Consider the following 17900-nt stretch of genomic DNA (forward strand, 5'->3'; position numbering starts at 1 on the left):
TTTTTTTCCAGTATTCTTACTGTTCTGATGGCTTTGTAAAGGTCCTTTCTTGCCATTCCAGAAGTGCTTCTCCCATCTCAAAAGAAATACCATTTAGTATTTTCATTATTTTTTAGCTCTAAATACTTTCTAATTTCCAGAATGACTTCCTTTTTGACCCACAAGGTATTTAAATATGTTTGTAAATTTCCAAAACTATGAAGTGTTTCTAGGGTTTTTTAATAATTGATTCTTAAAAAGATTTTATTTATTTATTCATGAGAGACACAGAGAGAGAGGGAAGCAGAGACACAGACAGAGGGAGAAGCAGGCTCTTTGCAGGGAGCCCGACGTAGGACTCGTTCCCGCAACTGCAGTATCATGCCCTGAGCTGAAGGCAGACGCTCAACCGCTGAGCCATGCAGGCATCCCTAATAATTGATTTTTAACCAATTTTTTGAAATTTGTTGAAACATGATGTATAGCCTCAAATATGGGCAAGTGTTTAAAAAAGCCTGTGTATGATTCAAAAGGGCATGTATCTTGCAGTTAGTTGAGTGTAGTGTCCTCTTTATAACCTTTAGATCAAAACTGTTAGTTGCGTTGCCCAATCTATTTCCAAGTTCAGCAAACTTCTCTGCCAAAGGATAGATAGTAAATATTTTATTTAGACTTTGTGAGCCATATTGTCTCTGTCACAACTACTCACCTCTGCCATTATAACATGAAAATAGCCATAGACAATACATAGTCAAGTGAGCATGGTGTATTATGTTTAAATAAAACTTATTTATGGACACTGAAACTTGAATTTCATATCATTTTCATGTATCAAAAAATATTATCCTTTTGACTTTTTGATTATGTAAAAATATCAAAAGAAGTATTGCTTCACAGACTATAACAATGCAGAGCAAGGCATCTTTGCTCTACAGGTCAAATTTCCCAACCTCTATTGTATAAATTCACAGATATTTTTAATCTACTATATCAATTTATTCAGCAGAAGTATGTTTAAATAAGGGTAGAAGAGTCTATCCAGTGTTATCTTCCTTATAATTTTAATCTTTATTTCTGAAATTAATATATCTTTTTAATAGTTCTGTAAGATTTTTCTTTATATGCTTTGAAAATGTGATTTTAGATCCTTTTTTTTTAATTTTTTTTTATTATTATTTATTTATGATAGTCACAGAGAGAGAGAGAGAGTCAGAGACACAGGCAGAGGGAGAAGCAGGCTCCATGTGCCGGGAGCCCGATGTGGGATTCGATCCCGGGTCTCCAGGATCGCGCCCTGGGCCAAAGGCAGGCGCCGAACCGCTGCGCCACCCAGGGATCCCCTGATTTTAGATCCTTACAGATTTAGATATCTTTATAGTACATTTAACTTTTTTTTATCAGTATCCAATGGCTTTTTTGTTCTAGGATGGTCTTTTGTCCTAATGGCTACTTTGCTTGTATTACTATAGCTATACTAGCTATTATTTCACCCCTTTACAATATAACTTTTTCATACTTTATTTTACTTTCTGTGATTTATATTTAAATATGTCTCTTGTGAGCCAACTTACAGGAGAATATTTTAAAAATTCAGCTTGATAATTTTTGTCTTTTATTTTTTAATTTAAATTCAATTAGCCAACATATAGTATATTATTAGTTTCAGTTGTAAAGTTCAATAATTCATCAGTTGCATATAAAACCCAGTGCTCATCACATAATGTACCATCCTTTTTTAAAAATTTTTTAAAAGATTTTATTTATTCATAAGAGACACAGAGAGAGGCAGAGACATAGGCAGAGGGAGAAGCAGGCTCCCTATGGGGAGCCCGATGCTGAACTCGATCCCAGGACCCCAGGATCATGACCTGAGCCACCTGGGCATCCCTATCGGAAAAGTTTTCATTTCTCCAGTTAAAATTTATGTATTTTTAAAGAAAAATAAGCTCTATTATAAATCATTAAGTAGACATTATAAATCATTTGAATACTACTGTTTTCGTCATCTTGTGATCTATCAAAACCCCTAGTTGTATTACAGTATAACAATTAACAGCCAGCCAACTTGCCTAAGTAATTCAAAAGTTTTTAAACTTTTAGCCTCTGTCTACACAAAATGTGAAACTGGAATAATTATCTGAGTATCATGTACCCTCCTTAATCCTCATCACTCAGTTACCCACTCCCCCCACCCACCTCCCCTTCAGCACTCCTCAGTTTGTTTCCTATAGTTAAGTTCCTCATGGTTTGTCTCCCTCTCTGATTACTTTCTATTTGGTTTTCCCTCCTTTCTCCTATGATCCTCCACACTGTTTCTGATATGCCACATATGAGTGAGATCATATGATAATTGTCTTTCCTGAATTTTTGTGTTTTAATCAGAATTTCTAATCTATCTATTGTATAACAGATACTTTCTGAAAAATGTCTTATGTTGTCCCCATCCTTGGATGATAATCTCACTGAATACAGAATTCTGGGTTAATAGGTGTTTTCTCTCCAACATAGTGACAAAAATTCTCTATAGTCTCCTTGCTTCCAGTGTTGCTGTTGAAAAGTTGGCTTTCAGTCTAATTGTTGCTGTGAAGATAATCTGCCTTGAAAATCTTTTCTTTTTTTATTATAATTTCAATACAATTTAGCTAGTTGTAGATTTCTTTTTATTTATCCAAGTGAGAATAAATTGGGATTCTTGAATCATTCATTAGTATCTTTCATTAGTATCTTTCAATAATTACCTCTTAAAATGTTGTTTCTGTTCCATTTTTTTCTCCTCCTTTTATAGATTTACTATTAAGCATATATTAGAAACTTTGGCCTCTCTTTTTATTATTTTTTATTATTATTTCTATTAATTTGACACTCTGAGAGTCATTCTAAATAATTTCTATAGATCTATCAGTTCTCTTTTAATGCTTTGGAAATAGAAATATGTCCAAATTAAATCTTAGGGCAAAGATAAGGCTTAGCTTCATGCATCTATCTTATTGGGCTCTTCCCATTAATTAAGTCTGCATCCTTGGCCAAGATCCATGCTCTGATGCACATTTCATACTCTGAATCTGAGGAATCTTAGAGTTAACAGTCCTTCACTCTCTTTGTTTGTAATTGGCTTCTGGGTCTGAATTTACCTCATCATTGAGCTTTGATAACACTAGCAAATCTCATCATTATTTATAGAAATGGAGCAAATCTATTCTGATAGAGGGATTGAGATACTATTCACAGAGTTCCATGAGGGCTTTTCCAGTTCTAGATTCCTTTCCAAATAGATGGTGATGGGGAAGGATTGGGAGGAGGTATGCATCAGATGATTATCAATATAGAAGTTGAACTGTACAAATCCTCTCCCCTAATGAGAAACTAAAGATATATGCCTTACTGGTAAAGTTCTCCACATCCAGGGCTGAAGAAAGCTATCTCCTAATTATGACTAACCAAATGACAAAATTAGGGGAATGAAGAGTTAGAAATACTGTAAAATGCTAGAGTTCAGTAACTTAAAAGAAGGAATCTGAGGTAGGGAGCCAAAGTAGGCTTTAAAAACTAGTGTAGAGAGCCTCAAATCTGAAATCCAGGAAGCTATAAGCAAGACTCCAAAGTATACAGAAATTGACCAGAATAGGTATTGTAGATATTGTGCCATATGGACTGAGCTGTGTATGCACGTGTCTATATGGGGAGACATGGTGGGAATCCAGCCAAGGTTCGAGGGCAAAGATTAAGGTATCCATAACCAGATATCTTTTCCTACTTGAGAAATAATATAATTGATGAATACCACCTAGAATTTCTATGCCACGGTGTCTGAGGTAGCTTATGATGTATTAAAACTTCATGAAGGGATCCCTGGGTGGCGCAGCGGTTTAGCGCCTGCCTTTGGCCCAGGGCGCGATCCTGGAGACCCACGATCGAATCCCACGTTGGGCTCCCAGTGCATGGAGCCTGCTTCTCCCTCTGCCTATGTCTCTCTCTCTCTCTCTCTCTCTCTCTCTGTGACTATCATAAATAAATAAAAATTTAAAAAAATTAAAAAAAAAACTTCATGAATATGGGGATAACTGGGTGGCTCAGTGGTTGAGCGTCTGCCTTCAGCTCAGGGCATGATCCTGGAGACCCGGGATCACGTCCCATGTCGGGCTTCCGGCAGCGAGCCTGCTTCTCCCTCTGCCTGTGTCTCTGCGTCTCTCTCTCTCTGACTCTCATGAATAAATAAAATCTTAAAAAAGAACTTTATGAATAGTTTATATAATTTATATTATAGTTATGCTGTGTTTGATTTTACTTGAACTTCTGCAGGAAAAAGTCACAAAAATCAGTCATCAATGGCGCATAAGAATGAAAGCCATGATCCTCCCCCAGAGACAATTCAAACAGTAACTCCAGTGGAGGTTCATGTAGGCACCTGGTTTACAACCACACCAGAAGGAAAACGGATTGGCACCAAAGGAGTAGAAAGAATAACAGACATGACCCCATTATTATCCTTTAAGACCACAGATCCTGTCAATGGAACGGTATGGCAAAATATTGTATATTGCAAAATTTTATAAATCTTTAGAGTTCTGAAACAACACATAGAAGAGTGCCTGAAGTAATTAATTTTCTGTAACTCTTTAGTAAATAGTGGGTAGATGGATGAACAGATTGATCCATCTTCCCAAACACAAAAACACTTGTGGTTTATTTGATTAGTATAATGTACCATGAAATCTAATTTTTGAAATGAGAAACAGAGTGTGAATATCTATACCACATTTAAGATATATAAAATTAATTGTGTCATGTATTTTTTTATGTTGAATGTGTTTGTGTGTATGTCTTATCTTCTAGGAGTTGAGGGGCTACACTTTATTTCTACTTCTCTGTGTGCAGCTGAAATGAATGGTAGAAATTTGCTTATAATCCGTGACTTCAAAGAATGTATGGTATATTTAAGGAGGTGCTCACATTAAATAATTCAATAATTTGTCAACATTACAGAGCAAGAATACAAAAGACTTTATTTGTAGCCTAAGAATAAGTGACAAATGGGTGGTATAGAAAATAATGGTTAGGGGGCACCTGGGTGGCACAGTGAGTTAAGCATCTAACTTTTGGTTTCAGCTCAGGTCATGATCTCAGGGTTGTGAGATTGAGCCCCAACATTGGGCTCTGTGCTAGAAAGTAGTCTGCTTGAGATTCTCTCTTTTTCCCTTTCCTTTTGTCCCTCCCCCTATTCTTTCTCTCTCTCTTTTTTCTCTAAGATAGATAGATAGATAGATGATAGATGATAGATAGATAGATAGATAGATAGATAGATAGATAGATAGATATAGATGATAGATAGATAGATAGATAGATAGATAGATAGATAGATAGATAAAAACCTCTTTTTAAAAAAGAAAAGAATAGTTTGGCTTATGATGTGGAATCAAAACTCTTGGGATGAATAATAGCACCTTTTAATGTACCAGGTTTTTTGTTAGGGGTTTTGTGTTTTGTGTACATTATCTCATTCAGGTTCTGCACCAATGAATGTTATATTACACGGATGAGGAAATTGGGCCTTAGGAAGTTAGGTAATGTGGGCAAGAGTGTACATCCAGGAAGTGCTGGATCCTGATTAGAAGCTATTGTAGGTGACTGAAAACTGAGCTCTTTCCATCCTCAGTTATTCCTCTAACATCTCACATGGAGCTTTGTGGCACCCTCTGAATGTAAACAACAGGACAGAGTGGTGCCTTATATCATGTTTCAGGACTTCCCACCCTTGTTTATAGCCATGTGCTGCTGGTCAAAAGCAAAGTTACTTCATGGTATTGAAATGAATTATATTACCTAACCAAATGTATTTTCCTTTCTTCTTTGGTGTACTTCTGAAATAATTTTGTAATCTCTTACCTTGTTTGCTAGTTGCATCTTTTGTGAGATTCGAAGTACATATCATCTCAGGAAGGTTTTCTGGTCACTTCAAATAACTGCCTTTCATTCAGCCTCTGATGTAGATTATTTGGCTTAATATTCAAATGTGATTAATATTTCTTAATAATGCTCAATTTCCCTTATTATTACTTATCACCATTATGGAAGCATGAACCAACATCCAAGAGCTTGGATTCAAGCATTCATTGAACATCAGACACCTAACAGAATAATTGAAACAACAGCAATAACAGTATTTACTGAGCACTCATTTTTTTGCCAAACCCTGTTCTCATTTTATTCTCACAACAGACTAATGTTGGTTCCATTTTGCAGATGAAGCAAAAACAGAAAGGTTAAATAGTTTTCCCAAAGCACACAGCCAAGTAGGACAGTAAGAATGTGGATCCCAAGGTAGCATTCCAGATCCTGTGTGCTTAGCCAATAGGGAAATAAGGGCCAAGAAAACCCATGGTCATATGAAAGAAAATTGAAAATGGACTTTTTTTTAAACACCTGATGTGAAGTATCACTAAATAAGAGGCATGGGTAATGCTCTTATGGTGACACAGATCTGGTTTGAATCCCAGCCACAGTCCCTACTGCTGAATGACTTTCAACAAGCTTCTAATCTGGTTTTCCTTATTTACAAAATGGAGATAATGGTCCTTACCTGAAATAGTTAAGAAGATTAGTGCCAGACCCAAAACTATCAGATGTTCAGTAACATTCTTACTACTGTGTTCTTATCCCACCGAGAATAATAATCTTCCCACCATATAGTGATCAGAAAGTATCAGTGTTATGTGGTATTATGAAATGTTTGAATAATTCTAAATAATAATATGTAAATGTCTCTACTGGATAAAGAATTAGTATTAATCCTTGCTAACTTGATGACTGACTAAGTGTTAATCACTTTATCAACATTATCTCACTTAATCCACATAATATCCCTGAAGAAGATACTAGTGCTGCCTTCATTTTGCAGATGAGACTAGAGCACAGAGAAGTTAAGCCACTTGCCTAAGTCATGGAGCCATCCTTGAAGATAAGATTTGAACTCAAGTGCCTTTACTCCAAGGTTCATGCTCTCAACAGCTATATTCTTTAGCAGGACTTCTCATTATACACATTGGCTGAGAGTTCCAATGATAAGAACCTAAAATGATGAACATCATGCATTTTTCTCTCTCATAGATAGTGATTTCTGCCTACTATAAAGAGATAAAAAGGCAATTATCACCTGCTTCTATCAGGTCTAGATATTGAGTCAAAACACAGTTAACTGACCTTTTGTCACATCCATCTGGACTCTTCAGTGAAATATTGTGTTCCTTACAATTAGGATGTACCAAGTTAGAAAATATTCAATAATTGAAATATGTATTACATACTTTGCAATACTGTTATTGCCAGTTGGACACCATCTGTGCAAGAAGGGGAAGGAAGCATAAACAGGCAGAGGGAGAAGCTGTGCTTTGGCACAGACCCGACAAAGCCTCAGCCAACTGGCAGCAGCTCCAGAGCCAGGATCCCCTGCCCTAGTGTCCCAAGTCTGGTAGCAGGAACAAGACTGGTATACCCCTGCCTTATTCAGTCACTGGATGCAGCTACCCTGAAACTCTGTGGATCAGGCAAAGCATCTCTCTGCAACTGGGGCAGACATGGAAATATCTGAGAGCCACAGGCTGTTTGTGATGGTCCCTCACCCCCCAGCTGAGGGACAAGTCCTCTCTTAATGAGAGATACAGGCTGTGCATCTCCATATCTGCCACACACACACACACACACACACACACACACAACTAGGGGTTTTAGATCTTCACTGATCAACCATGGCTACTGTATAGAAGGGCCTGATTGTTCATTCGGATTGAAGTATTTGCAAGACCAAGTAAATTTCCTTTGTGACTCTTGCTTCTCTCCTACTTTGGCTCTACTTGGGATAAAGGCTGAAGTCTTTAATAATAGTTTAAAGCCCTCTTCTCTTTTGGTCCCTCCCGTTCTAGCCTTATTTCCTACCTTTCTCCTCACTGCTTCCTGGGGTCCTTTGTGTCCTCAATGCTGCTCCCCTGTACAAACACACCAAATCCAAGTTCTGGCATTGCTTCCTCAGAGAGAAAGCCAGACCACATCAGGACCTTCACTGCAGACGCTGACTGGGTGATCCTTCAAAGGGCTCCTTCAGTGACTTTCTTAATGACTGTCTTCCCTCTGGTCTATAACTCCTGGAGGATAGGGACTTCAACTTTAGTCTCATCCATTATTGTATCTCCAGTACCTGTCACAGTTCACAGTGCATGGTCGGCACTCCACGTTGGAGTAGACCTGGGACATACTGGGCTGACCAAGTAACCACCCATCAGCGTCCTGCCTTGGATGATTAACAGCTATTTTCTTTCTCATACCTTCTATCCGTCTTCCGCAGTAAGACTCTTCACTGGAATAGAAGAGATTACAGTTTAAAATGGACAATCAAAATAACAGAACATCTAGGCTTTAATCTGCACCTGCATTTGCTCTGCTTTAGGGAAGGAGACAAGGCAGCAAAAGCAGCATGATCAGTGTGGCACCCTCATCCTATGCAGAGGCCCAATAACGACCCACAGGCACAGCCTCCTTTACCCCTCAAGCCCACATGAGGCATGAATAGCAGCTGCAGACAAGAGCCTGTGAGTGTATGGATCGGCTTGACACAGAGAAGCCATGGCCTCTGTTCATGTTGTATTCTGATGACATTAGACCGAGACTGGCATAGCATGCAACGCAGCTTCAGCAGGCTGTGCTCACTTGAAACCTATAATTTTCAAGGAGGCAGGACTTGGGGTCATTTTCCATGACAGACCTGGGTCAGGCCAGGCATGATGTTAACTTGTTTCTTACAAATATACAACAATGGAAGGAGCGTCAATTTTCAAGTCAAACGGCCATAGTCTAACACCAACCCTGGCACTTGGGGAGTGATTTTGAGCAAATTTCTTAACTTCTCCAAGCCTAAATTCTCTCATCTACAAAATGAGGATAGCATTGCCTGCCTTCCAGGATTGTTGTAAAGCTTTGACCAAATAGAGGAGATAAGACTTTAGCTTAAAAATAGATAACTAAGATTTTAATGGTATTCAGTGAGGTATAAAAATAAACACACCTGGGATTAGCCACCTGATCAAATGATCATGCTCTGCCTTTGTATGTTTAGGTTATGACAACTCGAGAAGACAAAGTAGTCATTGTAGAAAAGAAAGATGGCACTCGGATAGTGGATCATGCTGATGGTACCAGAATCACAACCTTTTATCAAGTTTATGAAGATCGTATTACTCCTCCAGATGATCACCAAAAAAGTAAGTTTTATTTTTCAAGCATGTGACAATATTTGTGTATTTAGGATAATATGAGTAGAAACCCTACTGCTTTTTTTAACACACACATATATGAAAATAATTTTTTGAAGAACTCTGTCAACCAAAGAATACACATGTAGTCCAGAGCAGGACCTCTGAGGCCCTTTTGTTATGTTATTTATCCTCAACGGATGTGGGAGTGGTGAAAGCTCTAGCTGGCGGATGAATATTGTACCTTTTCCCATTTTCACTGCTAAAATCTGTGGTCTGGATTGGTGGCGACTAAAAGTTAATAATAGTGACTCCATTGCCTGAGACCTGTTTCTGTTGGTCCCTATGGAAACTGATTTGCATATAGGTGACCTCAGTTAGGTCTTCCTTCAATTCTGAACATGCTTCTCATCATGAGAAGATGGCATGAGAGATGAACAAGCTGCAGATGGTAATTGACAAGAACCTGGGCAAAGATAATAAAAGCATAACACCTTTCCTAGCCTAAACTTAAACAAGATTTTTAAAGACAGATTACTCCCTAACTCTTTTTTCTTTAATTCCAGAGTTTGTTTATTGCAGTATGCTTCATTGCCAAATTAAGTGCAATAAAATTGGCAAGCGAGTTGGAAAAGAACCACCTTCATGCCCCACTGATTAGAGTGAGAATTTAAAAAGCCACTGGAGAGGGCAATTTTAAAATGTCTATAAGTTTAAAATGTGCATATTATATGATGCACTACTCCACTTCTGGGTATATGTAGAGAGACACTCTTATAACACTCTTACCTATCTGTACACGGAAACAGGTTCAGAGTGATACTTGCAACATCAAGTGTAATATCAAAATGCTGATAAATAGATGTCCATCAGAATAGAAAAATAAAATGCAATATAATATTCTTCCAAAGGAATACTCTATGTAGCTAAAAGGAATGAAGTATACACACATACAAACATATACCCCACACCTGTATATCAAGATGGATGAAGGTCTCAAAGCAATGTTAAGTAGAAAAAAGTAGGTGTAGAGTGATACATACACTAATACATAATGTATGCATATTTAAATGCCATAAAAGATTATACATTACTTTTGATACATATATTTATAGAACAGATAAAAGAGGACTACAAGAGAAGAGAATAAACCCAGAAATGAGAAAAGCGAACTTCAACTTACCTGTAATTGTTCTCTTATATGCATATTAAAAATATTGAAACAAATATTCCAAAATATTAACAAGTATAAATTTTGATTGGTAAGCATATGAATAATTAAATTATATTTCATGCTCTTCTGGGTATCTTCAATTTCTCAAAATAAAAATAGTAGGGAGAACAAAACAGCATACTAAATGAGGTAGGAAGAGTTATTCTGCAAGAATTACTCTGCACTGACAGTGAGTAGACCACACATCAGCCCTGTGGAGTGAATTCTCAGTACTTGGTCTTGACTTCTGGTCTAGGCGGCCAGAAGACTGGAGCAAACTCAGCAGGTGGGTGTGTTTCCCAATGCGTGCATTCCATCAGATCTGCTTACCTTGCATTTGCTTGCAGCTGAACATCCTCAAACTGTCACCAGGCAGGTGAAGTGCATGCGGATAGAAAACTCACACTATGCCACTATCATCACCAACTGCGAAGACAGTAGCTGCTGTGCTACCTTTGGGGATGGGACATCTATTATTGCAAAGCCACAGGGAAAATACCAGGTGGGTCTAGAGGAAAATGAGGAACACCAAAGGTAAGTGTCCATTCAACTAAGAAAACCTACTCCTTTGTGGTGGTGAATATTCCTGCCATGTACAGCTGTTGTTCCTCTTGTCTCATGTTCTTAGAACACACTTCTCAGTCTCTTTTTACTTAATCACCTTCTTTTTACAACCCACTGCATAAAAACACTGTCCTACTTGTCTTACAATGCTTTGGTATTTTTGGATTAAGATTTTTTTTTAAAGATTTTATTTATTTATTCATTCATGAGGCACAGAGAGAGAGAGAGAGAGAGAGGCAGAGACACAGGCAGAGGGAGAAGCAGGCTCCATGCAGGGAGCCTGATGTGGAACTCAGTTCTGGGACTCCAGGATCACACCCTGGGCCAAAGGCAGGCGCTAAACCACTGAGCTACCCAGGGATCCCCATGGATTAAGATTTTAAACTAGAATGTATTTGTTGGGGACCTTTTATGTGGTAGGTGGCAGGCACTGTTAGAATCATTCATGTGATCTGTCCTGTGCCTACCACACAAGCTTCACCTCCTGCCATCTCTGTCCTTATTCACACTCTCCTATCCTTCCCATATCCAGTCCATCCCCACTCTACCTAGTGTCCCCAGGATGGGAGGGAGTATATGATCTCTGTGGTCCTAGGAAGGCAGCTTGCAAAGCTTTGTTTTTGAAGGCTCAGGGAGAAGCTCTGTTAGGAACTCCTGTACCTTCCTACATTTCCATATTAATCACAACCACCTAGTGTCAGACTGCAGTCCCTTTAGCTTTGGAAGGATTTGCCTCCATCTTTCCACTTACTGGAGAAGAGACAAGTTCCAGGATATCATATACAATGTCACATGATACTGAGAACACAAAACCAGAAAATGACGGACAAAGACCTCAGTGACAAACATTTATTACTGTGAAAGCTGCTGAAGCCAGTTTGTCCATCCCATCCCTTGAAATAATGTTATCTTGCTGCCTCTTCTTCTAGTGTAGATTGTTATGGGGCAAGGCAGGTGCTGAAAGTGAGACATGATTGTGAAATGTAGCAGTTGGCTAAGGGGTGCTATTTTTCTTCTACAATATTTAGAATGTCAATTTTTTTCAGGAGATTGGCAGCATCCATATTCCAGTACCATGTTTGCTGCCAGATGTCATGAGAATCCCCTAAAATTCTGTGATGAGGCCTGTTTTTGCCTTGTTTTTATCATAGTCCCAAACTCTAATGGTTACAATTATGAGGGCAAAGGAATTTTAGAACCAATAACACTTGCCACTGGAGAAAGAGACACAAACAGAAAAGAGATCCAATTTAGAGACATCCAGTGTCTGCCACTATTCTGTAGCCACTGTTCCTTCCAGATTTGCCCAATCTCCCAAAACAAAGCACAAGAAAGGATTGGAAGGTTGATAGCTCCTGGTTGAGAAACACACAGACCTTAGTTTCCAACTGGAAAGAAAACAACAAAACTCCACAAATAAAATTACCAACAACTATTATAGTTCTATAGTTGTATAGCACTGAAAGATGGCATTCAAAAATACCTGTTGCCCATCCCCTATTGGTTGATCATCATTTTCTCACTCACCAGCATGAGGACAATGGGCAGTATGATGAGTAAGGCTGGATTTTAGGATATATATGTATATGTATATATATCACTAAAAGGCTGGATATATATACACATATATATATCACTAAAAAGGTTAACCAAGACATCAAATAGAAGGCAGGTATAATAGTTGTTATCCTCTAAGTCTATAATGTGTCACAAGTAGGTTGAAACCATCCACCTAGCTAGAGGGTTTCAGGAAGATAAAATGACAAATAATGGGTCTATTATTTCCCATGGAAAATCTTCCTGTGTCCCTCATTCTAGGAATCTAAACTAGTTTCCCTAGATCAGGAAACCTACTGTCTTTCTGAGGAAAAAATGTATGTGTGTGTGTGTGTGTGTGTGTGTGTGTTAGAACAAGCTTCTGAAAGAGAGTAGTCAGACTCTTCTATGCCAGTATGATCCAGCCTAAATGGTTCCTTTGGAGAAGATACAGAAATGTAATATGGATTTATAAGAATACTTTGGTAAAAGGACTTTAAGAGTCCTTGTCTTTGTTAGCAGTACCATAAACAAACACCTTATAATGGAATGTGGTTATATCCTCTACTCAGTATGTGAAATCAGTTAGAAGAGGCAAATTTTATAGTAAACTTTGAGCAGCGTATGTAAAATATGAGAATGTAAAATCATGGAAATTCTATTTGCTTACTAGCTATCAGGTTAATCAAGAACAATCTCTAGCAGAAAATGTGGTTCATCACTATATTTGACATGTTGAGTCTCTAGGCTTCAGCGTAGATGTTTCTCCAGGTTCACTCCCTAGAAAGAAAGGCACATCTTGTTTATCAGGTTTACTTTTGGCATTTCTACATTGGCATTTCTACTTCAGTTGTTTTATGGTATGGCAGTGGATATTACAGGACATCTTTTTCTGCCCAGAGCAGCTTTCAGTAAGTTATAGTCAATCTGACCATTTGGGTCCATTTTGATGAGGACTTTTGGAGGCCAGGAAAGTCACAAATTTAATCATCCACCAGAACCTACTCTAAAATGTGTCTGAAACCACAGAAAAGTCTCAGACAAGCTCCAATGCAGTTCTCTGGGCCTGAGCAATGGTGCATAGTCAGTATGAGACACTTCCAGAAAAATGGTGCAAAGGCCTCCGAAAATACACTAGTCCATAAAGACAACTAGAAAACTGAAAATATTGTCAAAAATCAACTTTTTCAGAACTCTGGAAATCAACCAAAGGATTTCAACAATCAGAAAAAAAAGAAAAAGAAAAAGACTCAATCTCAGGATGTACAGCAAGATTCACAGTGATTTCACTTGCCATATCTCCCTCCCCTCCCCCAACTTCATGGTAGCCTTGAGAATCAACATCTTCACATTCATGAAAGCAATGAAAACCAGCATTCCAGCAAATAATGAAAGAGGAAGGATAGATTTAGAGCTCTTCAAAAGTCTTATCACAAAATATTGTCATGATTGACCTATTTGGCAGTTCCCTGGAAACCCCACTGGCAGGGTTATCTTTATTTTATCTGACTCTGAGCTCACTCACTACAGACTTTTCCCCCAAACAGAGGTGATTATTTAACATTACAGCTGCCTGAGGTGGCAATAACAAACAAGAGGGTGAACAAAAAATTAAAAGGAACAGCTGGGGAACAGAAACCTGTATAAGGTTATGAAAAGCTCTGACATATTCCTTGGAATCATCCTCTATTGAGGGCTCTGTTTGCATAGTGTGGTATTTTTTTCAGTGATCCAGCTGGAAGTTTATAACTCTACTTAGCCTTCACTCCCTGCTTATGCAGATTCTTTTGATCAGCAAGAATGAAAAATTAGGACTTTGAGAGTTCTTTTCTGGTCATGCATACAGTCCTGCACATGAATTTGGCTTTTTAGATTCCAAGGAATATGTGCTTATAATGTATAAAGATGTAATTTTTATAATAATAACACAAAGTCAAAGGGAAGAAATGGAGCCAAATAGGAGCAAAGATTTTGTATAATATTGAAATTAAGTTATTAATTCAATCTAGATGGTTATAAGACATTATTTGTGATCTTTAGGCAACTCTAATAACTGAAAAAATATATAGTAAAAGAAACAAGGGAGAGCGCACACAAGAGCCTTTCTCCCTGTTAAGCAAATCATGCACATGTGAATGTATGATCTGTGGAGAAACCCCTATGGTTTTACCTGTTAATGCTGTCTTGTTGGAGAATAAATTTTGGATTTTTTTTCTGCCCCCTCCAAAAAAAAAAAAAAAGAAGAAACAAGGGAACTAAAATGGCACACTAAAAATGTCTATTTAAAACAAAAGAAGACAGTAATGAATGAATAGAGGAGGAAAAGAAGCATAAACTATATAGAGAACAAATAAAAAATTGGAAGATGTAAAACCGACCTTAGTAATTACATTAAATATAAATGGACTAAACAATCCAATAGAAAGCAGATATTGGAAAAATGGATTAAAAAACATGATCCACATATATGCTGTTGACAAGAGATACACTTATATGGTCAAAGACACAAATAGGTTGAAGGGAAAAGGATGAAAATAGATAGACCTGCAATAAGTAATTGAAAAGGAACTGGAGTAGCTATACTAATTCAGACAAAATAGATTTTACACCAAAATATTACCAGAGACAAAGAAGTTATGTTATAATATAAAAGGATTACTCCATCAAGAAAACATAACAATTATAAGCATATTAAGCACCTAACAATATGCCCCAAACACATGAGTATTTCCAGGGTTGTGTATTACACAAATGTCCGGTTTTTTTCTCTGAGATCTGCTCTAACTGAAGGGGATCAATGATGAAAATGACCAAAAATGAGCATCAGAAGAATCTTCCAATCTACCTGATGCATGATCTCTAGTTCTGAGAAGCAAAAGAAATTTAAAACAATAGGGCTTATGTCTGGAGGTGTGTGTGTGTGTGTGTGTGTGTGTGTGTGTGTGTGTGTGTGTGTGTGTGTGTGTGTGTGTGTGTATAAAGGTGACCATGTATAACTGAGGCCTTGATGAATGAGATTGGTGAGAAGAGAGGGGAGATGTGTGTATATGAGACTATTGAGTTCTGAGCAATGATAAAAAGGTTTTACTACTGACCTTTACAGCTATAAAGGCTTCTACACTTGATCTGAGCTCAGAATTGAAGGGGAAAAAAAAGTAGTTTTAAATAGTAAAAACTGTCACGGTTAAAAGGAGAAACAGATAATTCAACAATAATATTTGGAGACTTCAGTAGCCCATTTTCAGTAATGGATAGAACAATAAACAATAAAAGTGAGTAATCAAAGACTTAAACAGCAGCATAACACAACAAGACCTGCTAGACATCTAGAACACTCATCAACAACAAAACACATTATTCTAAAGTACACATGGAACATTTTCCAGGAAAGATTATTTATTATATCACAAAAAAGTCTCTGTAGATTTAAAAGGATCAAAACCATACAAAATATGTTCTACCACCACCATGGAATTAAATTAAAAATCAGTAAACAGAAAGATGTTTGGGAAATCCACAAATATGTGAAAATTAACACAGAGAAGAAATCACAAGGAAATTGCTTTGAGATGACTGAAAATAAAATCTTTAATATACCAAAAATTATGGAGCAGGGCAAAAACAATGCATAAAGGAAAATTTCTAGTTTTATATTGCCTCAATGAGTATATTATAAAATAAGAATTCAAATAAATAATCTAGCTTTCTATCCTAAGAAACTAGTAAACAGAAGGCAAACTAAAACCACTGCAAAAATAAAGAAGTGAATAATAGACCATAATAGAAATAAATAAAAGACAGAATAGAAAATAGAGTCAACAAAACCAGAAGTTGTTTCTTTGAAAAGATCAACAAAATTGACAAACTTTTTTTTTAAGATTTTATTTATTTATTCATGAGAGACACACACAGAGAGAGAGAGAGAGAGAGAGAGAGAGAGGGAGGCTCCACGCAGGGAGCCTGGCATGGAACTCCATCCCGGGTCTCCAGGATCACGCCCTGGGCGGAAGGTGGCGTTAAACTGCTGAGCCACCCAGGGATCCCCAAAATTGACAAACTTTTAGCAAGATAGAGACACAGAGAGAGAAAGGGAAGGAAAGGGGGGAGACTCAAATTACTAGAATTAGGAATGAAAGAACCACATTTTACCAACCTTACAAAAATGAAAATAATTGTAAGGAAATAACTATGATTATCAACAGATTAGATACTATAGATGAAATGAATAAATTTTCAGACAGATACAAACTTCCAAATCTGAATCAAGAAAAACCAAAATATCAGAACTGACTTATAAGAAGTAGAGATTGAATTGGTAATTTTAAAATGTAGCACACAGAAAAGCCCAAGCTCAGATGGCTTCACTGGTAAATTCTACCAACATTTGTGGAAGAATTAACATTGAATAATTTTCACAAACTCTTCCAATATATAGAAGAGGAGGGAAAACTTTCCAACCAATTCTATCAGGCCATTATTACCCTGATGCCACAACCAGACAAAGTCATCACAAGAAAACCACAGACCAATATCTCTTATGAAGATAGATAAAAATCCTCAAGAAAATGCTAGCCAACTGTATCCAGCAACATGTAAAAATGATTATAATGGTCACCAAGTGGGATTTATCCTATGAATTAAAGAGTGTTTCAAGATGCAAAAATCAATAATATAATATACTATATTAATAGAATAACGGAAAGAAACCTAATGGTTATCTGTATAATTTGACAGGAAAGCATTTGACAGAATTCAACACCCTTTCATGATTAAAAAAAAAAACTGAATATACTAGGAATAGATGGAACTTCAACCTCATAAAGGGCATCTACAAGAAAACCCAAAAAATACTAAGGAACAAAACAAAAACAAAAAAAGCCTACAGCTCATAAACAGCATTCTTATTGGTAAAAGACCAAAAGCTTTCCCCCTAAGATTGGGCATAGGACATGAATGTTTGCTCTCATCCTTCCAACTCAGCATTGTACTGAAGGGTCTAACCAGGACAATCATAAAATAAAATAAATAATATGCAAATAGATGGGAAAGGAAAAAGTAAAACTATCTCTTTTTTGTACAGACAATATAAGTGTATTTAGAAGATCCTAAGGATGCGATGTAGCAGGAATACATATACACACACATATCCACACACTATTAGAACTAATTAAAAAGTTCAGCAAGGTTACAAGATGTAAAATCAATATACAAAAGTCAGTTGTATTTTTCTACATTAACAATGAGCAATCCAAAATTGAAATTAAGAAAACAATCCATTTAAAGTAGCATCAAAAGGAATAAAATATTTCTTTTCAACAAATGGTGTTGGGAAAACTGGACAGCTACATGCAAAAGAATGAAACACAACT

General features: G+C 37.1%; 1 protein-coding gene and 2 non-coding genes across 3 annotated transcripts in view; all 3 read left to right on the plus strand.

Annotated features, from left to right (window-relative positions):
• The window catches only part of SPAG17 (sperm associated antigen 17), a 221169-nt gene that overhangs the window by 168680 nt on the left and 34589 nt on the right, over positions 1-17900 (plus strand). Inside the window, exons 29-31 of the mRNA XM_041754035.1 lie at positions 4279-4496; positions 9083-9227; positions 10779-10933. Coding sequence (XP_041609969.1) covers positions 4279-4496; positions 9083-9227; positions 10779-10933 — 518 coding nt within the window. The remainder of the gene's footprint in view (positions 1-4278; positions 4497-9082; positions 9228-10778; positions 10934-17900) is intronic.
• Positions 15324-15402, plus strand: LOC121492296. Its single transcript, XR_005988191.1, has one exon. It is a non-coding gene; the product is annotated as a small nucleolar RNA U2-19 (small nucleolar RNA).
• On the plus strand, positions 15597-15666 carry LOC121492295. The gene has a single exon (XR_005988190.1). It is a non-coding gene; the product is annotated as a small nucleolar RNA U2-30 (small nucleolar RNA).

Source organism: Vulpes lagopus, chromosome 5, assembly GCF_018345385.1.
Source record: "Vulpes lagopus strain Blue_001 chromosome 5, ASM1834538v1, whole genome shotgun sequence".
Taxonomy (NCBI): domain Eukaryota; kingdom Metazoa; phylum Chordata; class Mammalia; order Carnivora; family Canidae; genus Vulpes; species Vulpes lagopus.